Source organism: Fusarium solani, assembly GCF_023522795.1.
Source record: "Fusarium solani strain SB1 chromosome Unknown bctg00000001, whole genome shotgun sequence".
NCBI classification, from domain to species: Eukaryota; Fungi; Ascomycota; class Sordariomycetes; order Hypocreales; family Nectriaceae; genus Fusarium; species Fusarium solani.
In genome coordinates this window covers 1,441,029-1,467,631 of record NW_027072156.1, presented here as the reverse complement: position 1 = coordinate 1,467,631, position 26,603 = coordinate 1,441,029, and the positions used below count along the sequence as shown (strand labels likewise).

Sequence of the window (26,603 nt, the reverse complement as noted above, 5' to 3'; positions counted from 1 at the left end):
CACAGACTCTTGTGCAGAAATACTCCCAGTTATTGGGTTCTACCTATATCCGGCTGACTAACAAGGATCCAAGTATCCCTGTCATTCATCTAGACTAAATGGTCACAGCGCCTTGAACGTCATCGTCAAGCATTGCCCCAGCTAGCTTGGCTTGTCCCCCAAATTCCCCCCTTCGACTCGCCCAACCTCCCTCTCTCGCTCTCGACAAAGTGGTCGATACTGGGCAAGCCATGTCTTCGTTCCGTTTACTCATCGAGGACGGTCAGTTCCGCGATAGCCATGGGCGTCAAGTCGTGCTTCGCGGCATCAACGTTGCTGGCGATTCGAAGCTCCCCAGCGAACCCGATCAACCTTCTCACGTCGGCACCGACTTCTTCGACGGCGATAATGTCACCTTTCACCAGCGGCCGTTCCCAAAGGAGGACGCGCGAATGCATTTTGCGCGACTGAAGCGCTACGGCTTCAATACCATTCGCTACATCTTCACGTGGGAGGCGATCGAGGCGGCCGGGCCTGGACACTACGATGAGGAGTTCATCCAGCACACGATTGATATCCTGAGGATAGCCAAAGAGTATGGGTTCTACATATTCATGGATCCCCATCAAGATGTCTGGTCTCGATTTACAGGCGGCTCAGGCGCTCCCTTGTGGACTCTCTACGCTTGCGGACTCAACCCCCAGAGCTTTGCTGCGACCGAGGCGGCCATCGTTCAAAACACCTATCCCAACCCCGACGAGTTCCCCAAGATGATTTGGTCGACAAACTACTACCGACTTGCTGCCGGCACCATCTTCACATTGTACTTTGCTGGCAAAGACTTTGCTCCGAAGTGCATCATCGATGGCGTCAACATTCAGGATTATCTCCAGAATCATTTTATGAATGCCTGCGGCCATCTGGCGCAACGGATACACGAGGCTGGTGATCTTGAGAATGATGTTGTCATTGGTTGGGAGAGCATGAACGAGCCCAACAAGGGTATGACGGGCTATCAGGATCTCAGCGTGATCCCCAAGGAGCATCCATTGAAGAAGGGGACTTGCCCAACGATGTGGCAGACCTTCCTCACTGGCATGGGCCGTGCTTGCGAGGTTGACACATGGGACATGGGAGGACTTGGCCCTTACAAGACTGGAACCAAGCTCGTTGACCCCCATGGCGAGATTGCGTGGCTGCCCGCCGACTATGACGACTCGAGATACGGATGGAAGCGTGATCCAGGCTGGAAACTCGGCGAATGTATCTGGGCACAGCATGGCGTTTGGGATATGGAGACAGATACGCTTCTCCGGAAAGATTACTTTGCCAAGAACCCACGTACCGGCAAGACCATTGACTATCCCGAGTTTACCAACACCTACTTTATGGATTGCTGGCGCAGATATGTTAAGACATGCCGAGGAATCCACAAGGACTGCATAATGCTCATGCAGTTCCCCACCCTGGAACTGCCACCTGAGATCAAAGGAACTGAGGACGATGACCCGAGAATGGCCTTTACTCCTCACTACTACGATGGTATCACCCTGATGACGAAGCATTGGAATAGCACCTGGAACGTCGACGTGGTGGGTGTGTTGCGAGGCAAGTACTGGCATCCAGCACTGGCAATCAGAATTGGAGAGACTGCAATTCGCAATTGTCTCAAGGAACAGCTCGCAACACTCAGGAAGGAGGGCCTTGACCGCACTGGAAAACATCCTTGTGTGTTGACAGAGTTTGGCATTCCATATGACATGGATGATAAGAAGGCATACAAGACTGGTGACTACTCTAGCCAGTCAGCAGCTCTCGATGCCAACTACTTTGCCGTTGAGGGGGCAGGGCTTGAGGGTCATTGCCTGTGGGTGTACTGTGCGAGGAACGAACACCAGCGAGGAGATTTCTGGAACGGCGAGGATTTGTCCATCTTGTCACTGGACGACAAACCTCTGCCGGAATCACCTGTGCCGGACTTTTCTCAGTCATCATTGAACCTCGTCAAAACGGCGACCACAAACGCCACCAACAATGCCAGCAAAGACGTGGCTGACGACCGGACTGTCACACCTGATAACCTCAAGCGAACACTCACAAACCCGTCCATCAGCTCGGCGCCTTCTACAAAGGATCCTCAGCTGACCAATGCCCCCGGATACCGTGCCGCCGAAGCTTTTGTGCGCCCTACCCCTACAGTAGTTTATGGCGATGTTCTCTCGTCTGGGTTCAATCTGCGACAATGCACATATGAGCTCAAGTTGAAGGCACCAAAGGATGCGCCCGATGAGGCGCCCACTGTTGTGTTCCTGCCGGAGTATCACTTCCCCAAGGACCAATGTGAGGTGGCTGTGTCATCTGGCAAGTGGGAGTTGAGTACGGACGATGATGAGGGAACAACGTTACAGAGGCTCAAGTGGTGGCACGCAGAGGGAGAGCAGAGCCTCAAGATCTCAGGCCTGGTGCGAAAGCACAATGTTCCTGTGGGCTCTGATGAGGAGGCAGGGTATCTGGAACAGTGCCAGCAGGGCTACGGATACAATTTTGGAAGCTGCAGCGTTATGTAACGCTTTAAGAGGAGGAGCAAAGGGTTGGTTACTGCCATTCGGGTTTGGATATAGGTAATTGATAGCATCTTGAGATGCGCATGGAGTTCTGGCTTGCGGTTTGAACAAGAGGAGGAATTACACACGACTACACAGGTTGATAAAGCAACGTTAGAGATACTGTTCCTCAGATGCAATCCACTAAGACATTGGGAAATTAGCGATACGATTTCAAGACCGGATACGAAGAGAGCTGCCGATCCATGGGTTGACGATGGAGGGCGCCAGCAAGGTCTAAAGTGCATGTAGCCAGCCCACTACAGTACTGTATCTCGGTCTACATCACCAACTTGGCCTTCGGTAGACTCCCTGCTTATGTTGCGGACCTCCTAGTGTGACGCCACCACGGAGTGAAAACCAATTGCTCGGTCGGCGGGCAATGGCATGGTCATGGTCTGTGGAGAAGGCCAGGACCCAATGTCTTGGGTTGAAGAGTGGCCCCCGGCTTTGAGACGACTTTGAATCTGGGTCAGCGGCCCCTCGTATTTGTCTGACTTGACTTTGTGCCCTGGAACCGATCCAGGGGGGCTTGCGTCAGTTAAGGGTTAAAGGCTGAGCCGAGCCAGGGCTGAGAACTGCTGGAGGCGACGCGGAGCAAGGGGCTCGCTGCCTTATCTAGGCTGTGTCGGAGTCGGACAATGAATGGCGAGGTTGAGTTCATAGTTAAAACGTCACCCCCGAGGCTTTGCTCGCATGCGTGCGTTCCTCTCCTGCGGAGCACCTCACTATCCCATCTGTTGTATGCCTTTTAACCTCGAGCACCCCCGTCAGCAAACGGCCGTACAACTGGCGGCCCCCCTCTGAGAGACAGTTGGACGGACCCGATTCGCCAGGCCCCCCTCCATCAGGTCGCACAGCTAGCACACGTCTGCAAGTGCTCTCTATCACACCCTGCCCGCGCACCATCCCAACTGTCGCCAAGCGCCAGGCGCCTGCGGGCGAGCGAGACGGAGCAGTGGCTGGGTTCCTTTGAGGGGACGTGAGGTGGAGGATAAGGGCTTGAAAGAGTCGCCAATGCCACGGGGCCGAGCGCCCTCGCCCTCCATTCTGTCAGTGGTACAACACATTGGGCTCTTGAGTTTGCGACTTATACCTGAGCCATTACACGTGGTGACTCGGAGGATAAGCAGGCCGGCCGCAGATCTGCTGCTACTGTGCGGTAGGTAAGGCATCCATCCATCTCTATCTCTAGCTGCTGGATCCTTCTCCCCGTCCGCCGAGCAACACCAACACACCATCAACATCAATCAACAACAAAAAACAATAATCCTCAATCCACTCCTCCAGCGCTTATCCTGGCCAGGCCCGGCCCAGCCCTGGTATCCTTGTCCATCCGACCCACTCAACTCCACGCCATGTTACTCCACCGCAGGCACAAGCCATGAATAGCGATAGCTTGCGACGGGTTTCCCGTCCCGCTGCCAATTTCGACCTGCCACCGGGTCAGGCACAGGCACAGGCACAGGCACAGGCCCTTCATCCTCAACCTCCAGCGACGACGACGACGACAGCGACGACACCAGCGGCTACAGCAACAGCGTCTCACCAGGCTCTGGCAAAGGCCAGACTCCAGTCCTTCTCGCGGCCCAGCCTTCAGGACCTCGCCCTCGTCGACGGCTCCTCCACCGACTACACTCCCGCCTATGCCCTCTCGTCGACGGCTCCGTCCTCCTTCTCGTACCCTCCCGCTGTCGCCCCGGCCGTGAGCTCGCCCCCCCGGCCGCTGGGCTCATCCTCCTCCGAGCTGCCGACGACCTCCGCACCCGCCCACTTCCTCCACCCCGTCTCATCTGCCTCGAGCTTACGTCCCCGAGCGTCGACCGCCAGCGCTTCCTCCTCCTTGCATACGCCTCCGTCTCTGCCACGAATTCTCACGTCGCCGTCCCTCTTTGATCCTCAGATCTCTGCTCATTTTGTTCCTCGAGGCGGGCTGCCCCCCGCGCCGCCCAACATGTATCCGGCTGGCCAGAGACATGTCTCGGGCGCCGATCCCACGAGGCCATTCCAGGTCCCTCCGCCGCCGCCGCCCATGGGAGGTCCGAATGCCGGCCAGATGGGAACCATGATGAACCTGCCGCCTCCGCCGCCTCGATATCCCGCCGCGCCAGGCGCCTCCGGCGTAATGATCCCCCCACCTCCCGGTCCGCCCCCGGCGAGTGCCCTCGGCCAGCAGCCCCCGTGGCACGGCGCATTTGGGCGCATGTACGACGGGCGGCCTGGCTTCAACATCCCGCCGCCGCCGCCCGGCCAGCACCAGCCGTACAACCCCAAGTTGCACGCCCAGATCGCCGCTGGGCAGACGGTTTCTATCCCTCCTCCGCCCCCGCCGACTGAGGCCATGAGTGCGACCTACATACCGCAAGGCGACACGTACGGAGAGGGCGTTGGTATCCCCGCCTTTGGTCTGGAAGACGGAACCCTGACTGCCAACTCGCAGACATCATGGCCAGTCACGACGCCTCAAAGCGGAACTGACACAAATGCCACAACCCCCATGGATGGCCTGCACTCGGCCACCAACTCGCAGCCGCGTGGTGCTTCCAACTCGTCCAACGCGACTGCCATCCCACCGGAGGTTGCTTCCCAGTGGCCCCTCGATACCGTCCTGATCTGGCTGGCCAAGAACCAGTTCTCCAAGGACTGGCAGGAGACCTTCAAGGCCCTCAATTTGCAGGGGACACAATTCCTCGAGCTCGGCAGCGGTCACGGCGGCCGCGGCAACTTTGGCATGATGCATCAGCAAGTATATCCTAGACTCGCCCAGGAGTGCACCAACAGCGGTACCGGCTGGGACCAGCCCCGTGAGCGCGAGGAGGGCAAGAGAATGCGACGGCTCATTAGGAGCATTGTGACGGGCCGACCAGCCGATACGTCAAAGATTTCGAGCTCCCACGGTCACAAAGAGTCCCTCAATGGCGGACATGGGAACAACTTACCAAGTGCTGGAACTGACCCCATGGACTCGCCCAACGTTTGTCCCCCAGATTGGCTTGTAATTGTTCCGTACTGACTTCTTTGCAGACGCCTCTTACGGCACCTGGCCCTGGCTTTAGCACTCGGCGCTTCTCGCAGACGAGGGCGACCACAATGCCTAACAGCATTAGCAGCACCAATATCGCTGCAGATTCAAATCATCGAAATATTCTAAAGCATGTCGATACAGACGGTGCTCGTCGCCATAGCCCCAACGTCAGCGAGTCGGGCGAGGGAGCAACATTCCGTGGAGCTGCCGCACGATCAGCGAGCCCCAATGGCAGTCCTAGCATTCCGCCAGCGCTATTCACATCCTCAACTACACCTGTACTCTCTCAGTCCCCGAACACAATCAAAGCTGGACATCGATCGCGGAGCAGTCTGGATTCTGTTTCGTCAAGTGCCGCCATCTATGGATCTGGAGTTCCCCCGATGCTGCGACCATGCTTAGCCGAGGCATGAATTTGGGAGATATGGTTCATAGTGGTCGAAGTCACGACATTCGGTCTCGTCAGTCTCCTCTGGAAGCAGGAGAGAGATCAGCAGGCGGTGAGACACCAGCTTCTGCCAAAGACTCCAAGAGCTTTCTCAGTTTCCTGTCAAGAAAGAAGAGGCAAAATCCCGAAGAGATGGACTCTCCAACTTCGCCTCAAGGTACCATGAAGCCTATGGGATTGGGGGTCCGAGGAATGAACGGCAGCGACACCAACCTAGATCATCCAGGAACGGGCTTTGGACCTGATGATAGAAACGGCCACATGGTACATCAACGACCAAGACGAATTAACCCCGTCAGAACTTATGTTCTGGCTACGATGGACTATTGGAACTTTAGAATGTGCGACATTACTGAGGCGGAGTCGGCTGCAGAGGTCCGACAAGTCATCTGCATGCATCTGGGTCTGGGCGACTTCGAGAACTCTTATATCTACCTCACCGAAGTTGGAAAGTTTGACCACGTGGATCCTCTGGACGATCAGAGTCTTCTGACGGTGAAGAGAGTCAAGGGTGATCCTCTTGGAACACTAAAGTTTTTCGTTACTCCGCCCGGAGTACCCCCTGCTAACAGCCTGAATGTGGCCGCAGATGTTCCAGCCTCGCTGGCCCCTGGCTACCTTGCCCCAGGAACATCACCCGATGACACGCAAGGAAACAGCAGGCAGCGATCTAGCTCATCACCGCCGACGTCTCGGTCCAACACGCTGACAGATGACAAGATCGACGAGAAGACTGAGAAGACTCTCGCACAGGAGGCAAGCAGCTACAGGGCTGAGATGGAGAGGAAGCAGCGCGAGTATCTTGCCAAGAGGAAGCTGGCTGCAAAGGGCAGCCCATCTGAGTCGATTGGTCCTGGTATTGTCGGCAGAAATGTCGACTTTGACCAACCTCGAGAATCGCCGTACGAAGACAAGCGCCCTGATCAACTATTCCCTCAAAGAAGACCCCCGGCACCACCCAGCGACCCATCTGCCACACTGATCAAGGCCAATTCCTTGAGTAAGAAGACAGGCCAGGGCCTACGATCATCCAGCAGCAGCCTCGAGGGCTATCCTACGCCTAGACACCCGCCGATGGTCACTGGAGAGAGCGAGATGACGGAGAAGGGCAAGAAGGCCAAGCTTGTGCCCCAGGCCAATGCTGGCATTGGTATTGGAGCAGCGCTCGCAGGCATGGGAAGGAACCTGAGCGCGATTGGACAGTCCAATGTCAAGAATAATCGTGGTGTATCTCCCAACCGGATGTCGACACAGCCAATCCCCGGAGGTAAGGATAACAACTCTAGCGTTGATTTCTTTCAGCACAACATGGGTCGAAGCAGTCGTGGTTCGGTAGCGACGCCAGGTTCTGTAACCTGGAGCAAGGGGAACATGCCTTTTGTCGTACCAGACTACTCACCCAGCGAGACGCCCCCGCCCGGCGATAAGCCAGCAGGTGTATCAGAAGCTAAGTTATATGAAACAGTGCCAAGGGCATCATCCCCGGCAGAGACGAGCCCCAGCTCAATGCGGACGAGGACGACATTCCCCCAGAGGTCACCACCGCAGCCGCAGCAGCCACAGCGGCGCCCGTCGCATGGCCCTGACACAGAGTTCGAGGACTCGGACGTTCAATTCTCCAAGCCTGCAGCGCCGCCACCACCGGCTGATGACGACAGCGGAGATGACTCCGATGATGGTCTCTTTGCGATCCCTCTGGCCAGCAGAAATAAGGGCAAACCTGCTGGTAATGGCGCTGTAAACGGCCATAGCCAGAAGCCCAGTCTAACCGTAGAAACATCGCGTGCAAAGAAGCACCGGTCTGTGACCATTTTGTCCCCCACAATCTCTTACGGTCCGACATCAGAGGGCAGCGAGGACCGTGGTCGCAAGCCCACAACCCCTCGATCTGAGGGCTGGGAATCTGAGGAGAAGGAAAGCAAACTTGGTCGACGGAAGTCGTTCATTGAGAAGGACGTCTGGGCTAACCGCCCTCCGACGGATGCCCTTATCAACAACCTCGACGACTTCTTCCCCAACCTTGATCTCGATCAACCCGTACTGGAGGATGGCGCCGAGGGAGGGATGCCTCCGTCGCCTATCGCTGAGGGAACTGAGAGCAGTGACCCAGGGACAGCACAAGCTCCGTTGTCAGGAGCACCAGAACCCCCAACACAACCACCGCCTGCCATACCCCCGGCCCGACAGCCATCCCTATACAACGAGAACGACACGTTGGGCTCTGACGAATCAACCCTCAAGGCCTTGGACCAGCAGCGACCTACATCGGTGGCACAGAGGAGTCTTCGACGGTCTGGTGGTCTCGGCCGCATGAAGTCTATCCGAGAAGTAGCTCGTGGAGCTCACGAAGCTAACAAGAGGTCTAACTCGACAAACCTGGGACAGGCGTCAGGCAACATTATGCGCCGAAAGAGTACAAAGATGTTCAACGCCAATATTGTGCAAATTCGACCAGACAGGCGTGGCAGCGTAATCATGCCACAGATCCCCCAGGAGACGGCACCAAAGCGACAAACAACGTTTAGGTGGTTCAAGGGTCAGCTTATTGGAAAAGGTACCTATGGTCGTGTGTACCTCGGTATGAATGCCACCACTGGAGAGTTCTTGGCTGTCAAGGAAGTTGAGGTGAACCCCAAGGCCGCTGCAGGAGACAAGAACAGGATGAAGGAGCTTGTCGCAGCTCTGGACCAGGAAATCGACACCATGCAACATCTGGATCACGTCAATATTGTGCAGTATCTTGGTTGCGAGCGCAAGGAGACAAGCATCAGCATCTTCCTTGAGTATATTTCTGGTGGCAGCATTGGATCATGTCTTCGCAAGCACGGCAAGTTTGAGGAGTCTGTTGTGTCTTCACTGACGCGGCAGACACTGTCTGGTCTGGCATATCTGCATCGCGAAGGTATTTTGCATCGCGATTTGAAGGCCGACAACATCTTGCTGGACTTGGACGGAACGTGCAAGATCAGTGACTTTGGTATCTCGAAGAAGACGGACAACATCTATGGCAACGACAAGACAAACTCGATGCAGGGCTCAGTCTTTTGGATGGCACCCGAGGTGATCCAGTCTCAAGGCGAGGGCTACAGCGCCAAGGTTGACATTTGGAGTCTGGGCTGTGTGGTGTTGGAGATGTTTGCGGGCAAGCGGCCATGGGCCAAAGAAGAGGCGGTTGGTGCCATTTACAAGCTTGCCAACGGCGAGAGGCCACCAATTCCCGAGGATATTCAGGATACTCTTGGCCCATTGGCCGTGGCATTCATGATGGATTGTTTCCAAGTGTGAGTACTCCTTGGCAGATATAGGAAGCGTCGACTAACAATTTTGCTAGAAATCCTTTTGATCGTCCTACAGCGGATGTGCTCCTATCTCAACATCCCTTCTGCGAACTGGATCCCAACTACAATTTCTACGACACGGTGTTGTATGCCAAGATCAAGTCATTCAAGTAAGCTAGTGATAGACTTGCCGGCCTGTTTCAAACACGGGGGTTTGTCAGTCTCAAAGCATTGGTTGTTTCTTGCTGTTGCTACTGCTCTTTACATTGTATGTATGTGTTTGACGGTGGAATTGGATGGATTGCACGCTTTTCAAGAAGAGAGCGACGGCGCATGCATGGGGAAATGGGCTCGAATTCTGGCCGGTGGCGTTGTTTATTTTGTCGAGATAGCTACAACCGGGGGGTAATGAAATGAATTGATTGTAGGACTTGTCATGATGGTGAAGCTCTTTGGGTCTCCCGTGGCCAACTTTGTGACGAGAAGGTGAATTTGTGTTTCTAAGATCCAACGTGAATTCATTGCTAGCTTCCATAATACGCATGGTAGAAGCTTAACCAAGGTCAATGTGAATCCGCCTGGGGTTAATAGACTTAATTCTATCCCAGCCGTGTTATTTGTCTCGTGATACTTGTGACGGAGGGTAATGGTGTTTGTGATTGTGCTGGTGGGGGTGGAGCTGGCTGGAAACGGTGTATCTTCGGTTATCGATATGCAGCTAAATGACATAATACTCGCAGCTGTAGGGCGATGCCAACCGGTGCCCACCTTCAACAGCATCTCATATCCTGCCCTTTCACTTTCAGTCCCTCCCTTCAGCCTCTGTTACAAACTGTTATAAAGAATATTAAATCCTGTGGAAATATCGCCCATGAGACTCATCACTAGATAAGCACGCCTGCCTGATCATCACACCCTGAACCTCACGAATCGAGCGTGGTGGGGTTACTCCCACAAACAACACAGCCTGGACAATCATGTCGGGAACCAAGGCAGCCCTCAAAGCAATCAACGATGCTATTCGCCAGCAAAAGTTTGACGATGCAGTGAGCAAGGCTCGAGAGCTTATAGAGAAGGACTCAAAGAATTATCAAGGGTGAGTGAGGACCTAATAGCTACCCGCCATGAGCAGCCTACGCTGACATCCATTTCAAGGCACATTTTCCTGGCATTTGCCCTGGACAAGAAGGACAGACTCGATGAGGCTCAAGAGACCTATCGCTCTGCGACATGGCTTCGTCCCCAGGAGGCACAAGCATGGCAGGGCCTGATCAAGCTGTTTGAGAAGCAGAACGCCAAGAAGCTGGTCGATTACCAGCAGGCTGTCGTCAACCTGGCCCAGATCTACCACGCTGCCGAGGATCTATACAAGGCCCAAGATGTGGTGGACAAGTTTGTCGACTTTGCTCGTGTTCACGGCGACGAGCTGCAGTACGCCGACGCTCTCTGGATACAGCTTCCCGAGAGCCCCCTCTACGGCATCCTCGAGGGCCGATTCCCACATCCCGCAAAGACCTACGAGACCATTGCGCACCTGATCGAAAAGTTTGAGAAGCACCGGATAAACACCCTCATTGGAGAGCGCCGGACAAAACTGGGCGCGAAGTTATCCGAGGTCACTATCGAGGCCAAGCGGGAGGTCTACAGCCAGAGCAAGCTCGAACACGTCTACCGGCAACTTATCAACTGGACAAGCGATGATGACCTCAGAAGGACGTATGAGGAGAAGCTCTTGCAGCTTTGCTACGACCGACTGCTCGTTGCGCCAGCTGGTGCTGAAAAGGACCAAGAGCGCGAGAAGGTGGTTGATATTGCCGATGGCATGGTTGCTATCAAGCATCCCTACAGACTTGCCTGGGATATCGCGATAGAGTGGCAGGACAAGAAGGAGACCAAGGAGTGGGATGTTGACATCCTGAGGGCGTATTGCTCATTCTTCCCCGAGAGCGACCTTTACAAGGTTATCACGAGCTTCCTGACGAGTCCCATCTCGCCCTTCCCCCAGAAAAGCCCCAGGAGAAAGCAGCACCAGATGGTACCGGGTCCGATGAGAGCGAAGACGACGAGGATGGTGGAGTGCCTACCCTTGTTGTTCCCCTGACCGACGAGGACCGTTTGAACATGATGACAGAGGGCATCACCACTGCCGACTCTGTTTTTGCCTATCGACTAGTTGGCCAGTATTTGCTTCACGTTGGAGAGTATGAAAGTACTGTCGAACTGATGCGAAAGGCGCTGGCCCTCCTTGTCAAGGAGCGCAAGAAGACAGGGCTATCGTTTACTCACACTGAAGATGCCTATTACCTCTCGCTTGGTACAGCCTTGGTGTACTACCAATCCCCGCGACATCATCAAGAAGCAAAGAACCTCTTCGACAAGGTTCTCGAGCGAGACACTACTTCCACTGCTGCCCTGATTGGCGTTGGTCTCATTTACGAAGAAGAGGAGGAATACGACCAGGCCATTGACTTCCTCAGCCGTGCATTGAAACGAGATGAAACCAACATCCGAGTCAAGTCGGAAGCCGCTTGGGTCAAGGCGCTTAAGGGAGACTGGCAAACAGCGAAAGAAGAGCTGCAGGAGTGTCTTGAGCCTCTAGAAAAGCAAGGAACGGCCTCAAAGGAGTTGCTGGGCGAGACTCAGCATCGTCTGGGAGTTTGTGTCTGGAACATCGACCCGAGCAAGGCGGCACGGAAACAACGCAAGGGAGAGTGTGCATATGCCTACTGGCTGAGTGCACTCAACAATAACCTCAGCCACGCGCCATCATACACGTATCTCGGTGTCTTTTACGCCGACTATGCTAAGGACAAGAACAGATCCCGAAGATGTTTCCAAAAGGCACTGGAGCTGTCACACGCCGAAGTCGTTGCAGCTGAGCGACTGGCCCGGTCCTTTGCGGATGACGGAGACTGGGATAGAGTTGAGCTGGTCGCTCGCCGCATTGTTGAATCGGGCAAGGTGAAGCCACCGCCTGGATCTAAGAGGAAGGGTATCAGTTGGCCATTTGCGGCACTGGGAGTGGCCGAGCTGAACAAGCAAGACTTTCACAAGGCCATTGTGTCATTCCAGGCGGCGCTTCGTATCACTCCTGAGGACTACCACTCTTGGGTTGGTCTTGGAGAGTTACCACAACTCTGGCCGGCATATCGCTGCTACCAAGGCTATCTTGAATGCCCAGAGGCTCGAGGAAGAGACTGAGGCGGACATCTCAGGGGACACTTGGTTCACAAAGTACATGCTCGCCAACATTAAGCGAGAACTCGGCGAATACGACGAGTCCATCTCTCTGTACAAGGCGGTTATAGAGACACATCCCGACGAGGAAGGTGTCATCATTGCTCTGATGCAGACAATGGTGGACAATGCTCTTACGTCAGCTGAGAAGGGGTTGTTTGGAAAGGCAGCTCAGCTTGCTGTTGACACAATCGAGTTTGCCAAGGCGACCAACGGCGGCGTGCTCGAGACATTCAACTTTTGGAAGGCCGTGGCTGATGCTTGCTCGGTCTTTTCGTTAGTACAGAGCCGTACCAAGGACTTTCCCACTCAGTCTATCCGAGAACTGCTTGAAGGCAGCTCGCAAGAGGCCTACGAGATCTTTGCAAGCGTGGACAAGGTGAGCACTGAGGTGGTGTTTGCCAAGGGCCTGTATGCAGATGATGAGCAGCCAGGTGTCGACCTCACTCGATGCATCCACGCTACAATCTTGTGCCACAAGCAAGGCGTGCACATCTCATCCAACGACCGTCACGCTCAGGCGGTGGCCTACTACAACCTTGGATGGGCAGAGCACCGTGCCCACGTCTGCCTCCCCTCGGAACTTAGGAAGAAGTCGAGCAACTACGTCAAGGCTGCGGTGAGGTGCTTCAAGCGCGCCATCGAATTGGAGGCTGGAAACTCGGAGTTCTGGAACGCTTTGGGTGTTGTGACGAGCGAGATCAACCCTTCGGTGTCTCAGCACGCCTTTGCAAGAAGTCTTTACCTCAATGAGAGGAGCCCTGTGGCCTGGACAAACCTGGGAACGCTGGCTCTCTTGTCTGGGGATATTCAACTGGCTAACGAGGTCTTTACACGAGCTCAGTCAACTGACCCCGACTACGCACATGCTTGGTTAGGACAGGGATTCGTGGCTCTCTTACATGGCGATGCGAAGGAAGCTCGAGGACTATTCACTCATGCCATGGAGATCGCAGACTCATCCTCTGAACCGACTCGACGGCACTACTCGAGCTCCATGTTTGACCACATCCTCACGGTGACTCCCAACGACCTCAACGTGGCGAACCTCATCCAGCCCCTCTTTGCGCTCAACCAGTTCCAGAGCCTCAAGCCGCAGGACTTGGCGTTTGGACATTTGGCAACTCTTCTTCAGGAACGTACGCACGAGAGTGGACGGGCCGTTGATACGCTTGAAAAGATCTCGTCGACGATCGAGGCTGACTATGAGAGCACCGAGTCCTCTGAGAGCCTTGCTAAGTTTGCCCTGGCCAAGACGGATCTGGCGAGAGCTTACCTTGCGGCTGGGTCTTATGAAAAGGCTATTGAGTGTGGTGAGCTGGCGCTTGGTCTGAGCAGCGAGGAGGCAGAGAACGAGCTTTCCAGTGAGCAGCGTAAAAAGGCACGACTTTCTGCTCACTTGACAGTCGGTCTCGCGCAGTACTTTGACAGCCAGTTCGATGAGGCTGTCTTATGCTTCGAGTCTGCTCTGGAAGAGTCAGATGGGAACCCTGATGCAGTGTGTCTGTTGGCTCAGGTTCTCTGGGCTCAAGGATCCGAGGCCTCGCGAGATAGGGCACGAGAAGCATTGTTTGAGGTAATCGAGAGCCGGCCTGATCATGTTCAGTCGGTGCTCCTCCTTGGTGTCATTGCCCTGCTCGACAATGACGAGGACAGCCTTGAGGCAGTTGTGGAAGAACTACACGGCCTCCGCACAAACGACAAGGTGACGGCTTCAGAGCAGTCCAAGATTGGCCAAGTCCTACGTGCGATTGCTACACTCGGTGAGGGCAAGACAGAAGACGACATGAAGGCTCAAATCCAGACGGACATTATGCTGTACCCCGACCTGCCCCACGGCTGGGCTGCTCTGGCAGAGTCTGCGGGAGATGAACACGCAGCGCAGATGGCGCTCAAGGTGGCAGCTAGGGGTATCCCTCCATGGGGCCTGCTCGAGGCACAAGATCTGGGCTGAGGCGTATGCTGGAACTGAGACTGCTGCTGGTGATGCTCAGACGGCGGCGGTGCTGGCGCCTTGGGAGCAGAGTGGATGGAACTCGCTGGCCGTCGCAACTGAAGGGATCTAAAGAAAGGAGTTGGTCTAGATGTTGTATGAAGAAACGATCATGAAAGATATCATGGATAGCGGAAAAGAGTCATGTCTTGTCATGTAGAAAAGGGGGTATCTACCTGTATAACGCCAAACACATCATCCCAAGACCTTTCATGATGCCTGCTGTTGCTCATTTTGCCTGATCTCCTCCTTCAACCTCGCCAGTCTTCCATCCGCCCACGTCTTTTGCCATGCTTCGATCTTGCCGCCCAACAAGACGCATTTCTCGGGCTCGAGCAGGACAATTCCACGAGCGAGTACCGTTCCAGCCTTGAGGAGCATCTTTTCTCCAATTTGGGTCTTGCCAACGCCGATACCGTCGATACGCTTCAGTTCCAGGGCGTATAGCTTGGTGCCCTTGCAATCCTGCACCACGAGCCTATGCGTCGCCTTCTTGCTCGCAGTCCTCGCGTTGGCTGCTGCTGCTGTCGTTGCACGCTGCTGAGTCTGCTGAGTCTCAGGATTATCGTCATCTTCTGCAGTGACGCGCACAACCTCTCTCCCACGCGTCGTCTCTCCCCTCGCAACAGCCTCCATCTCCTCGACCTGCTCCCACCGACTCAGCGAGATGTTCTCCACATCTAGAACCTGCACGTGCACAGGCCTCGGGAGACGACGCTCGCGTGATTCCGGCGAGTCTGCATCTGGTGGTAGGCTTTGTAGTGAGGCTGTGTTTATGAGGGTGCTGTTGGTGATGTCTGCTGCTAGGAGGCGGGCCTTTGCCGTAGCTACAAGAGAAGGCAGTGGAGGTGGAGGAGACCTCGCTGTGATGAGGGAGTTTAGAAAGGTTGTAGATGGGTATGGGAGATTCTGAGCCAGTATAGAAGCTCTAAGCTGCCCGTTGAGGTCCATTTTTAAGGCTGTCGAGACACGAGGTTGCACCATCGCCAAGTTAATCTGTGGTGTTTTTGCAGCCTCGCTGAACAATGACGTTCCAGGCGGCTGAAAGTGGACCCGCCCCTATAACTTAGCGCCTCGACCCCCTGCATCGTCCACTGAAGGCCTCCACCGTGTCCCCCCGAGCATCTCAGCCTCAGCCTTGTCCCGTACATCCCCCCTCGAACGTTTGGATCTAGACAGCTTCAAAGTGAGGGCATCACCAACTATCGATTCCATTCACCGTCAGCCAAAAATGTCCACCATCGCTTCTCCCCGTGAACCTCCCCGCAGGACACCGACATCATCTACACGTCCATCCTTCGAGACAACCCGGTCGGCCATCGCATCACCCATCCTCGGCCAAGCGCCCGCGTTCGCTCCTCAACCGCGCAAGACCTCCTCCAACCGAGCCGCCCTTAGAGAGTACTACAATCTAAGAGCACAGGCCCCACGGATCGAGATACCAGACTCGGAAGTGCCGGCCAGCGAACTCGACGGACCTGACTTTGACCCCGAGGAGCATGTCAGCAAGGTTGTCGCAGGGAGTAGTCTCGAGGAGCTGCTGAGGCTGTACACACGCGTCGTGGGCGAGGTGCGGGCGCTCGATGCGGAGAAAAAGGCGTTGGTCTACGATAATTACAGCAAGCTGATTACAGCAACTGAGACTATTCGCAAGGTACATCTCCCCGTTACCATTACGATACTGCAGGCATGTTGACTTGGACCCCTTAGATGCGAGCGAATATGGACCCCCTAAACCCAATGGCCTCAACACTTGATCCGGCCATCGCCCAGATCTACAGCCAAGCATCCTCTATACGAGATGCTCTCCGCGAGACAGTTCCAGCACCAGATTCGGACCAAGGCAAGAAGCGTGAGACAGAGGCGAGGCAGCAGCGCACAAGGGAGCTGGCAGCACAGGTGCTAGCGACGCCAGAAAGGATACGCAATCTAGTCAAGGAGGGCAAGATTGCGCAAGCGCGGAGGGAATGGGTCATGCCTAGGAAGCTGCTAGAATCATGGAAAGAGAAGGGAATCGGCGGGAGCGACGTCGACGAGTGCATCCAAGAAGGCGACGAGGCCCTGAAGCAACCAGAGCTCAAGAGCAGCACCCCAAGTCCAAGGATATCAAGAGACGAGCGCCTATCCAGGGACGGACGACTATCGAGGGATAGTCGAGTTTCCAGGGATGAACGGTGATATATGACGGATCGAATATACCCAATGCTTTTAATAGTAATTTTCTCATCACCTAACGCCCAACCATGAGATGTCAACTCCAACCGCCTCGCCTCTAATATGACACAACGCATGCTATCTTGATAACCGCCCCTCGTATCACTTTGATTCAAGATCTTGCACGTCCAGAATGGTAAACGGATCCTTGTCATACTCGCTCGTCACCACTTCGGCTTCGGGCACCGATTTCCTCAACTGCTCCTCCAGCAAAGGCCCAAGTACCTCCTGAAGGTATCCGCGCTCGGAATTGCTGTGGAACACCTGGACGAGGGTGCGGCCCTGCTGAATGGCCCGCAGCGCAGAGTGATGGCTCGTCTCACCCGTCACTAGGAGGTCAACGTCGGCCTTCTTGAGAACGTCGTAGCCGCTACCGGCGCACACGCCGAAACTCTTGACCTTGGTGGTCTTGACTTCGGCACCCACAGGCGAGGCCACCATCAAGTGCTGGAGGCCGCCGAGCTTATCGGCAAGGCGGATGAGGATCTCGGAAGGGCCACCTCCTTCTCAAAGCGGCCGATGGCACCGTAACCCGCGCCTTCATGGGTCTGGGGCGCAGTCTTGCAGGGGATGGCGACGGATCGCTCCGAGCTGTGTGGCCCAGCGACGATGTTAGCGAGCCATGTGTTGAGGCCCTCGGGAGCGGCATCGACTGCCGTGTGGGGGCAGTAGACGGCGATGCCAGCCTTGGCCAGATGGAGGAGGGTGGCCTGCTGAGGGTCGTTGTTGGTGATGGACTTGAGGCCGCCAAAAATGAAGGGGTCTGCGCAGTGTTAACAAGGTTCAGAAACATGAAGAGGTAGACGTACGGTAGCTGACAATGACGCTCACGCTCTGGGCAATGGCATCAACGGCAACTTGAAAGGTCAAGTCGTTTGTCACCAAGACACGAGGACTCCTTTCTTGGCGTCAGTCTCCGAGTTGCCAACAAGCAGGCCAACATTGTCCCAAGCTCCGTCAGCCAGCTCTTCGGGGTACCTGATATCTGTCAGTATGTCGAACTTTGACGGTGAAGAGAGGGATCATACAGCTTCTGCATGGAGTCCACAACAAGCTTAGTGAAGGTGGATGGCTCAACCTGCCAAGCACCCCAAGCTCCAGAGTCAGGCATTTTGGGCGAAGGTGAGTTGGGATGTTGGTGAGATGAAGTTGGACCACGACAAGAGGAGCAGGATCTGCTCAGAGGCGTAAACCGGGTTGAGAATATGGATCTAGCAGATGCTGAAGATGTTGAACGGAGAAGAAGCAGTTGACGATTCAATCTCAGAACAGAGCCTCTCATAGTAGAACAAGCCCGTGAACAGCTGAGAGAAGGTGTTACTGGTCAGTGTATCAGCGCCTGCCTCATGCAGCTTGCACCAAAAAGCAAAGGGTCCAATGAGCTCATACCGTGTCAATTGGTTACCAACACACACTGTCCGATCAAGTGGTCGGTGCACCCGCTCCAGGTGCCGAGAAACTCTACCTTACCCCACGATGATATCTAATCAATCAATCTTTCATCGCCAACAGCCTCTGACTCCTCCTTCCCACACGCTCCTTTTTTACCCCTTCAACTCTCAAACACATACACAAACATGTCGCAAATCACAGACGAGACTATGCGCGAGGCTATCAAGGAGCGCCTCGGTGCCGTCCACGTTGAAGTCACAGACATGTCTGGTTAGTAAACCTGCCCAAGCAACCCCTCCATGGTTTACCCCTCCACGCGCCAGCCTCCGTCACATCGACATGCCCCCGATCCCGGAAGGATTAATCGCTAACCCGAAAGACAAGGCGGCTGCGGACAAGCCTTCAACTCCCTCATCGTCTCCTCCCAGTTCCAGGGCCTCAACTCCCTCAAGCGCCATCGCCTCGTCAACGCCGCCCTAAAGGACGAGATCGCCAACATTCACGCCTGGACCGCAAAGTGCCAGACCCCGGACGAGTACGCCAAGACCAACGAGGCCAACGACGTCGAGATGCAGTGATATACCAACAATGGGCTTGGGCTTTATGAGAAAGAAAAAAGAGAAAAAAAGGGCACGCGACACGAATGAGCAAGAATCACACGAGGTTGGGGTAACGAGATATCCGTACAGGGGCCGTCTTAAGGCATGCCGCCGTACACACTACGAGGAGGAACAAATTCATCGACTTGATAATTAGAGGCTCTTTATTTGGCAAGCGTTCAACGCGATAACAAGACGATTTGGGTGGTCATCTCATCTCTTTTGCGCCAGCACCATGTGTCAATGTTCTTTTCCCACCCAAGGGCTTCTCCAACTCCTTTATGAACTAACAGACAGACGTCTCCGACATACCACGCTTCTACAGGAGGCCTAGCAAATCATCACTGTCCTTCTTGGGCTGCTGTGGTGCCCCGCCGTGGGCCTGCTGCAGCTGCATCGCCGCCGGAAGAGGCTCGCTGGTGGCGGCACCTCCAAAGTTCAAGCCCTCGAATCCATTCATCAGATCGTTCATGCCGCTGCTCGGTCCAGCAGCAGGTGCAGCGCCGCTGCTTGAAGGCGCCGGTGCATCAAACATGCTCATCATGTCTGCCATAGCACCAGAGGGGCCACCAGATGCTGGGCTTGCCACGCGGTCAGGGGTTGCAGATGCGCTGTTCTGTTCCTGAGACGCAGGCGCCGCGCCGTCAAAATCGATATCCAGCAGGTTCTCAATGTTGTTCTGAGATGCGCCGCTGCCAGAGCCATTGGCCGCAGCGGCAGCAACGGATGCCGCGATGGGGTTGTCGGCGGCGTTTTGCCGTTGCTCCTGGATGGCAGCCCGCTGGATCTCGTCGGCGCCGAAACGGCCCTTGCCAACAAACGACTCGGGAGGCTTGTGGTATACTGAGGCGAGAGTCGATAGCTCTGTAAGGAGCTGCTCGAGCAGAGCAGGGGGAGGGTGGTCATGGTAGTCGTGATGGTGGGCTTCTGAGACAAAACAATGTTCTAACAGCTATTAGCAATTGCACAAACTCTTCACTCCTAAAGTCCCTTACCTTGGCAATCTCTGGGTCCGAAGACAGCAGACGCCAGTACACATACGCTCTGTCGCGGATATCGGGGTTATCGTTCTCCGCTGTAGCCTCCTGGAGCACCTTTTGCACAAGAGCTTGGTTGCTGCCAGGCTTCTTCAGGAAGAGCTTGACCACAGCTGTCAATATTTGGAGTTGTGTCTGCGTGCTCAGTCAGCGTCTGTCTCTAGGCTTTCTAGTCCACGTTACTCACCTGTGTGAACTCCTCCATGAACGACTCGACGAAGCTCTCCAAGATCTCGTCGGCATTGTTGATCTTCTCAGCATATTCACCAACGATCCAGATCAGCGAACCACGGGCGTTGGGCTCATCCAGCTCATCAATGTACTGGCACAGCGTGGGGATCACACCCTCGTAGCCAGGGTACTTGCGCAGGATATCCTTGATGACGACAACGACCTCCTGAACCACATAGTTGACCTTGGTTGAGATGAGGTCCTCGAGAGCGGCCACGCACTTCTCGCTGGCGCTCTCGATCTTGATGGCCACCTGACCGATAGCCTTGACGGCTCTTCGGACAAAGTCCATGTCAACTTCCAGGGCATACTCCTTCAATTCGGCAAGCAGCTGCTCGTAGTTGCTCTCGTTTGCTATCCTCACCATAATCTCCAGCTTCTGGAGCTTGACATATGGTGGGTCAGTGTACTTGCAGAAGAAGACACGCATCTCCTTGCTCAGGATATCGGGCTTGGCTTGGAGGAGGAGATCAATATTTCGCAGAGCGACATACTGAACCTCGGGCGCGGAAGCAACCAGGGTGACTATACATATGTCAGTCAAAATTCCAATGGGGCATTGCGGTAGACATACCCAGTGGAGGGGCCATCTTCTTGAGGTATGACCTCACGAGCTCAGGGTTAAGCGCCTGCATGTGGATGAAAACAACCTTGACCGCAGCAAGAACCACACTAGGGTTGACGTGCTGGAACTGAGGTGCCACACGCTCACAGATGTGCTCCGACTCCTTCTGGTCCGTCGCGCCGTAGTTGGCCAGGGTAGTTAGGATGGTAACTCGTCCCCATTCGGTACATTCGTTAAGAGCCATGAGCAGCTTCTTGAGGGTCACAGGTGTAACGATCAATGCCCTCGTCTCAGGTGCCGTCTCGGTGATCTCAGACAGGGCCGTCACCGAGTTTGCGACGACCATGGGGTTGGGGTCACCAATCAACTCCTGGAGCATCTCCAAAAAGCCGTTTTCGATGCACATCTGCGGGTTGAGATCGAAGAGCTTGGCGACGCAGATGGCGGCCGTCTTGCGCACGTATGGTGATTCGTCCCGTAGCGTCTTCCTCAGGGGTTCCTCCATGTAATCCACCATCTTGTCTACTCTGATGCATCCCATCGTTCGGATCGCCAATGCTCGTATCAGTGGATTCGGGTCTTCAGAGTCTTGGACAAAGGTATTAACGGCGAGAATGCATAGGTCGGGATGCGACTTGGCGTAGTTCCTAAGCCCTCCTGTTAGCTCCTGACCCCACGAACACAATCCCAACGAAGCTCAAGCAAGGCCCAGCAGCTGTCAAGGTTCATCCACCTACATCAAATAGAGATATACAAGCTTCTTCTGGTCGAGATCGCCGGTTGCAATGTTCTTGAGCACGTCGGGGAAGAGAGCCGAAACATCCTTGCCAAGCGTCATGGCCATGATGGTCTTTTGGATCGACTCCTTGCGCTCGTAGGCATACTGCGAGACCAGGCCGGCGCGCAGCTCAAAGGTCTCGCCCTTGCGAGGCACGGCAAAGGCGCCGCGGATGCGATTCACCGCCATCGTCGAGGGAGTTCAAAGATCGTCGAGGGGCACGTGGCGGAAGAGATAGCTGAAGGAGGACGGGAGTTCTGACGTCCAGAAGGCGGCGGTGACAACGGGGATCGAATTCGATAAGGCGAGTGTTTCCTTTTAGCTGTTCTGAAGCGTAAAAGGCCGCATCCGCCGACGATGCTGCGTATCGGAGGATGCGTATGAAGTGGGAGGCGTCGTCGTCGAGAAAAGGCGACGTAAGAAAGGAGTTCGATGACCAAGGAGGGTATGGTTGAGGCAGACGCAACTGTCACTGAAGATGGACGCCAAGGCCACGAGGATGTGGACGGGCTGCCACCCACTGAAGTCGCAGCCTGGGGCCCTGCCGCTCAGTGGACATAGTGGCACTGCCAACTCAGGTTCCCCCTAACTCTAAATTGCCGCCTGATTTCCGTTCCCGTGCAGCGTGGCTTCTATCGCTAACAATTATTTTTAGCCGCACACGGCTTAGTCACCTCCCGACATCGCCAACTCGAAACTCCAGTATCTACATCATCACAAGAGACCCTTGGCTGGGCTCTCCATGTGTTGATAGAAAAGTAAACGACCTTGGTTAGCTCTTGGTAAGAGTCTCTAGTTCTCTTCAGTTCTGACCAAGAAGATGCAGATGCCCTAAAGCAACATACCCCCTAAAATGGTGAGCAAGCTCTGTTCACACTCCAACTTGCACCTCTCACATCTCAATAGGCCAGTTTACCAAACCTCCGTCGCCTCTTCATCGAGGCTCGAACTGATGATGAGGAGAGAGACATCTCTCGAAAGGCGGTGAGTTGAGCTGGAAATTCCGATGGCAAGACACTCACATGAACAGTTCTACAATGCTGTCCTCTTCATGGGATCAGTCGCCATCTTTAGTCTGATTGCTCAAAAGCTCAATGCTGGCAAATAGCCTTACACATGATACTCATCGAGGTATATAAAATTGTATGGTTGGGGCAGCAATCATGGTCAATTCAAGACTTCTTTGTCGCTCACTCTTCAACCTCGTCTGCCTCTTCCATTTCCTCAGCCCCGTTCTTATTCTCTTTCGTTGACGACGCCTTTGCCTCTTGCTTCCGAAACAATCCAGCCAAGAAATCGTTTGTGCTCGCCTCCTCCAGGCTCTTGTCCTCTCTCTTCTTCATGAACCTCGGAAACCGGAGACTCAGCCCTCTCTCCTCACTGACTAAACCAATCGCTGCCGTATAAGTCGGACTGAGCGTGATATCTGCAAACGCCATCTCCCATACCTCCTGAGGCTCAAACCAAACATCTGGTCTTGGGCCCGAGTACTCCACAAAGCTCGGTTGTTGTGATCTTGTGTTCTTTGGCTCCTCGCTCTCCTCTCCATCATCGTAAAACTCTCTGTTGGCCTTGTAAAAGGCATCCGTGAAACCAGACATGCACTTGCATACGGCTTCCAAGGCTCCCGTCTCCTCATTGCGACAAGCCATGAGAATAGGCGACCACCACTTCGATTTGCGGCCCTGTCCATGCCAAGCAGCAACGGGGATGAGGTCCAAAGTATCAAAACTGGAACTGTAGTCCTTTTTGACCTTGAGCCACGAATCAAGTCGTTTGTCTGGTTCATACGTCGCCAATAGTGGCTTTCGGCGAGACTTGGTCTTTGTTTCCCCTCCGTTCTCACCAGAAGCGTTCTTTGATTTGGCCTTCCCCTTCGCTTTAGCTTTTGATGCCGGCTTCTCGGCTTTTTCGGGATCTTGCTCCTCAGCATCTCCAACGTATGGCAGTGCAGGCAGGTTATCCAAAATCTTGACCATTATTCCCTCACACTTATTCTCCGTTGCAGATTTGAAGAAATCGAGGACAGTTTCTGAGTCTGCTGACGTAGCATCAAGGCTCTTTACCCAAGTAAAGTGGTGAGGAACCTCTTTGAAGAGTGACCGCAGAAGCTCCCGTCGTTCTCGAAATGGACGGTCCAGCAATGGCTGACCATTCAGATACATGAGATCAAACGAAAACAGACACACTTCAATAGTGATGCTCCCGATGGCAACATCCTTCCTCGCCCGGTTGGTGAGAGTCTGGAAATTCTTGAGCTCCCCAGTTGCTTGATCGACAGCCACCACTTCGCCTTCCATAATAAAGCTGTCGACACCCTCACCACGGATCTTTGGCATCAACTCAACCAAGTCGGGGTACTTGTCTGTCATCAGTTCGAGATGCCGAGAGAAGATTGTGACTTTTCCGTGTTCGTCGCAGTGGATCTGAGCTCTCTGCCCATCATACTTATACTCACAGGCAAAGTCTCTTCCCTGTAGTTTTGTAAGCATCTCAGCCAGGTCCCGTGTGATGCTTCCCAGCATAGGTCTGAGTGGGATGTGTAGAGCAATGTCACAGCGAATCAACAACTCTTCTGATATGCCAATCTCGAGGAGAACTGGCACCAGGTCATCGTAGTTAGGACGCCTGGCGAAGCAAGCCTTGACGAGCTCTTCACCTCGGCCCCAAATCTCGGCCAATTCTTCCTTTTTGAGCTTGGATAACTCAGTTGCTGATCTGAGGGGGAAATCTGCTTCCGGTGGGCGCGAGAGCAGAAAGGCTCTTGAGAGGGCGATGAGCATTGTTGTTTTGACTGCCCCAATACGCAACTAGAGTCTCATTAGCAACCGCGAAATGCTCGTAGCTCCGGTTTCGTGCTCTTACATGCTGACATAGAGTTCGCACAATGAATCGACTCTCCTCTCCGCCACGGGCGTCCTGGAGTAGCCGATCCACCAGTCTTTGCTTTGCTTCTCCACTACCTTGCCCTTGACTGTTGGCGATCTTGATCAGAGACTGATACACAGCCTTGATTGTTAAAGGCTTTGGCTTCCTTAGAGTGAAACTCTGTTTCCTCTTTGCTTCGAAAGCCACGTCTCCAGCGTCGCCGTGTTTGTCGTAGATGGCTTTGAGCGACTTGCTGTCAAGTCCGCAAACGTTTCGCAACGCTTTCGATATGGCGGATCCGCCCAGGCCCAGCTCTAGGGAAATGTATGGGGGCGATATTGAATTAGTCGCCAGCCAGACCTATAGGAGTGAGCGACATTCTTAGAGAGGACTATTTGAGCTTACCGCTGGCAATAGGCTTGTCGGATCCCCTTCTATCAACACTCTTAGACAGTTGACTAGCGTGTCCACGATCTTTATGCGGCTTGTTGTTCCGCTGATCAAGACGAAGCAGCGAGTAAGCAGAGCGTAGGAGGCGTTGCCGCCTTCTGATGCCCAATGTTCTTCAAGTTGGGGGATATACTTGGATGGCTCAAAAGTGAGAGGGGACTCGTCTAGGGGTATCGATGTTGAAACTGTATCCTCAGCCATGCCAGCAGACTGCAGACCGAGTGTAGGTTTCTTCGGGTCTCCGGATGCACTGGGCTTGGGCATTGTCGGAAGTGCTTTTGGTGGCTTCAACTCTGAAGCAGCAGGACTTTCGTCTCTGGACCCTGACCCATTCTGTTCGCTTGGTGTTGAACGAGTTCCCGTCTGATTAGCCTGTCGTTCATTCGCAACTTCTTGATCCCATTCGGCCTGAAGTTTTCTAGCCAGTTCCTCATCCGTAAGATTCTCTGGGGCATCTCTCGTTGTCTCATTTTTATCCTGAGCCTCTGGAGTTTTACTGGCCGCAGAACCACTCTGTCTTTGCTTGGAAAAGAAGTATTCCAGCCCTCGTGTAGGCACAGCTGACTGAGTGCCATTGTTCAGCTTGCGCTTCTTGGTCGGGCTCGGCATGGTGATTATCAGCGCTCAGTATTAAAGATTAAATAGTAAATATCTTGGCCAGCAGAAGAAACAACCAAAGATCGTCCAAGATGCATCCATTCACGTCCATCAGCTTCAACGCCAGGCACGCGCACCTCTATGACGACGGCACACGCGAAGCCACGTGACGTCCACTCCCGCTCCTCGAATCTCAGGAACCAGCCCCGCGACTCGACGCTAAACCCTTTTGGCACCCACAAACGAGTCCCTCACACAAACCATCGAAATCTTTCCTCTGCCCCACCATCGCGAGAACCTCCCCCGACATCCCCCTCTTAAACGACCACCCCCCCTCACTCGCCCATCATGAACGGAGAAGACCCGCCTGAGCGACCCAACGAGATCGCCGACATCATCAACGGCCTCGAGCGATACAACCCCGAGGCTGTCGGCGCTCTCGAGACGTACCTGCAGGACCAATGCGAGCAAAAGTTCACTGACTGCAATGCCAACCGGACGCTGCTGAAGCTGTGAGTGCCCGACCTTGATATGTGCTTGCCCTGGGTTATATGATGACTGCTTTGTCAACGTTTCCTATTACCTGACTTGTGGCGGGTTGAATCAACTTGGCCACAGATGAAGTCACCTATAGTGTATCTGAGATATCCAACGCCTCATCCCCAGCTATCACTATCACCCCTGCCGAATTGAGGCTAACTTCCCTCTCAGCTACCAGCTCAACCCCGACCGCATCAAGGATGAGGTCATCACCAACATCCTGGTCAAGACCATGACCCAGTTCCCCTCGTCGCAGTTCTCCCTCGCCCTCCACCTCATCAACCCCTCATCCATCGTCACTGGCGATCTCGGCGAGGCCATCACCAAGCTCCGCTCCCTCAACGGCGAGCTTGAGGGTGCTCAGTACGCCCGCTTCTGGGCCGATCTCGACGACGACATGGTTGCCGACCTGATCGCCGACATCCCCGACTTTGAGGACCTCATCCGCCACCGCATCGCCCACCTCGTCTCACAAGCCTTCCGCGAGCTCAAGCTCAGCCACCTCGAGTCGTGGCTGGGTCTCGACAACGAGGAGGCGACTAAGAAGTTCGTCACCGAGGTTGCTGGCTGGTCTGTTGAGGACGACGGTACCGTCAAGGTGCCCTCGAACCCTGACAATGAGGCCAAGAAGGCTGAGATCCGCGAGGACGTGTCCGTGGAGCAGTTCTCCAGGGTGCTCCGGCGGTCATGGGAAGACACCGTTTAGGGTTTCGGTTGCAGCGTGTGAAAGGGTTCCTGCACACCTCCTCGTCGATGGACCTGACATGAC

The 26,603-nt window shown here is 54.6% G+C and overlaps 10 protein-coding genes across 10 annotated transcripts; 6 read left to right on the top strand and 4 right to left on the bottom strand.

Moving 5' to 3' along the window:
* Positions 1 to 230: 230 nt before the first annotated feature.
* MRS44_002560 (uncharacterized protein) lies at positions 231 to 2,546 on the top strand (the record flags this gene model as incomplete). Its single annotated transcript, XM_065622877.1, has 1 exon — positions 231 to 2,546. One exon carries the CDS (start codon positions 231 to 233, stop codon positions 2,544 to 2,546), a length of 2,316 nt encoding a protein of 771 aa, XP_065478949.1.
* A 1,420-nt stretch (positions 2,547 to 3,966) lies between these two features.
* Positions 3,967 to 9,507, top strand: MRS44_002559 (uncharacterized protein; the record flags this gene model as incomplete). Its single annotated transcript, XM_065622876.1, has 4 exons — positions 3,967 to 5,556; positions 5,607 to 5,841; positions 5,898 to 9,336; positions 9,387 to 9,507. The coding sequence occupies 4 exons, from the start codon at positions 3,967 to 3,969 to the stop codon at positions 9,505 to 9,507; spliced, it is 5,385 nt and encodes a 1,794-aa protein (XP_065478948.1).
* An 803-nt stretch (positions 9,508 to 10,310) lies between these two features.
* Positions 10,311 to 14,524, top strand: MRS44_002558 (uncharacterized protein; the record flags this gene model as incomplete). Its single annotated transcript, XM_065622875.1, has 4 exons — positions 10,311 to 10,429; positions 10,489 to 11,293; positions 11,344 to 12,444; positions 12,497 to 14,524. 4 exons carry the CDS (start codon positions 10,311 to 10,313, stop codon positions 14,522 to 14,524), a joined length of 4,053 nt encoding a protein of 1,350 aa, XP_065478947.1.
* A 249-nt stretch (positions 14,525 to 14,773) lies between these two features.
* MRS44_002557 (uncharacterized protein) lies at positions 14,774 to 15,514 on the bottom strand (the record flags this gene model as incomplete). The annotated part of the gene is made up of 1 exon (XM_046280746.1): positions 14,774 to 15,514. The coding sequence occupies one exon, from the start codon at positions 15,512 to 15,514 to the stop codon at positions 14,774 to 14,776; it is 741 nt and encodes a 246-aa protein (XP_046136668.1).
* A 280-nt stretch (positions 15,515 to 15,794) lies between these two features.
* On the top strand, positions 15,795 to 16,741 carry MRS44_002556 (uncharacterized protein; the record flags this gene model as incomplete). The annotated part of the gene is made up of 2 exons (XM_046268097.2): positions 15,795 to 16,217; positions 16,274 to 16,741. 2 exons carry the CDS (start codon positions 15,795 to 15,797, stop codon positions 16,739 to 16,741), a joined length of 891 nt encoding a protein of 296 aa, XP_046136667.1.
* A 138-nt stretch (positions 16,742 to 16,879) lies between these two features.
* MRS44_002555 (uncharacterized protein) lies at positions 16,880 to 17,888 on the bottom strand (the record flags this gene model as incomplete). Its single annotated transcript, XM_065622874.1, has 5 exons — positions 16,880 to 17,224; positions 17,278 to 17,540; positions 17,587 to 17,611; positions 17,668 to 17,755; positions 17,806 to 17,888. The coding sequence occupies 5 exons, from the start codon at positions 17,886 to 17,888 to the stop codon at positions 16,880 to 16,882; spliced, it is 804 nt and encodes a 267-aa protein (XP_065478946.1).
* A 466-nt stretch (positions 17,889 to 18,354) lies between these two features.
* On the top strand, positions 18,355 to 18,747 carry MRS44_002554 (uncharacterized protein; the record flags this gene model as incomplete). Its single annotated transcript, XM_046275170.2, has 2 exons — positions 18,355 to 18,439; positions 18,554 to 18,747. 2 exons carry the CDS (start codon positions 18,355 to 18,357, stop codon positions 18,745 to 18,747), a joined length of 279 nt encoding a protein of 92 aa, XP_046136665.1.
* Positions 18,748 to 19,087: 340 nt separating this feature from the next.
* On the bottom strand, positions 19,088 to 21,568 carry MRS44_002553 (uncharacterized protein; the record flags this gene model as incomplete). The annotated part of the gene is made up of 5 exons (XM_065622873.1): positions 19,088 to 19,720; positions 19,764 to 19,940; positions 19,993 to 20,561; positions 20,611 to 21,248; positions 21,339 to 21,568. 5 exons carry the CDS (start codon positions 21,566 to 21,568, stop codon positions 19,088 to 19,090), a joined length of 2,247 nt encoding a protein of 748 aa, XP_065478945.1.
* Positions 21,569 to 22,569: 1,001 nt separating this feature from the next.
* On the bottom strand, positions 22,570 to 25,306 carry MRS44_002552 (uncharacterized protein; the record flags this gene model as incomplete). Its single annotated transcript, XM_046268096.2, has 3 exons — positions 22,570 to 24,189; positions 24,245 to 24,607; positions 24,653 to 25,306. The coding sequence occupies 3 exons, from the start codon at positions 25,304 to 25,306 to the stop codon at positions 22,570 to 22,572; spliced, it is 2,637 nt and encodes an 878-aa protein (XP_046136662.1).
* A 336-nt stretch (positions 25,307 to 25,642) lies between these two features.
* Positions 25,643 to 26,540, top strand: MRS44_002551 (uncharacterized protein; the record flags this gene model as incomplete). Its single annotated transcript, XM_046268092.2, has 2 exons — positions 25,643 to 25,806; positions 26,006 to 26,540. The coding sequence occupies 2 exons, from the start codon at positions 25,643 to 25,645 to the stop codon at positions 26,538 to 26,540; spliced, it is 699 nt and encodes a 232-aa protein (XP_046136661.1).
* Between the last annotated feature and the right edge of the window lie 63 nt (positions 26,541 to 26,603).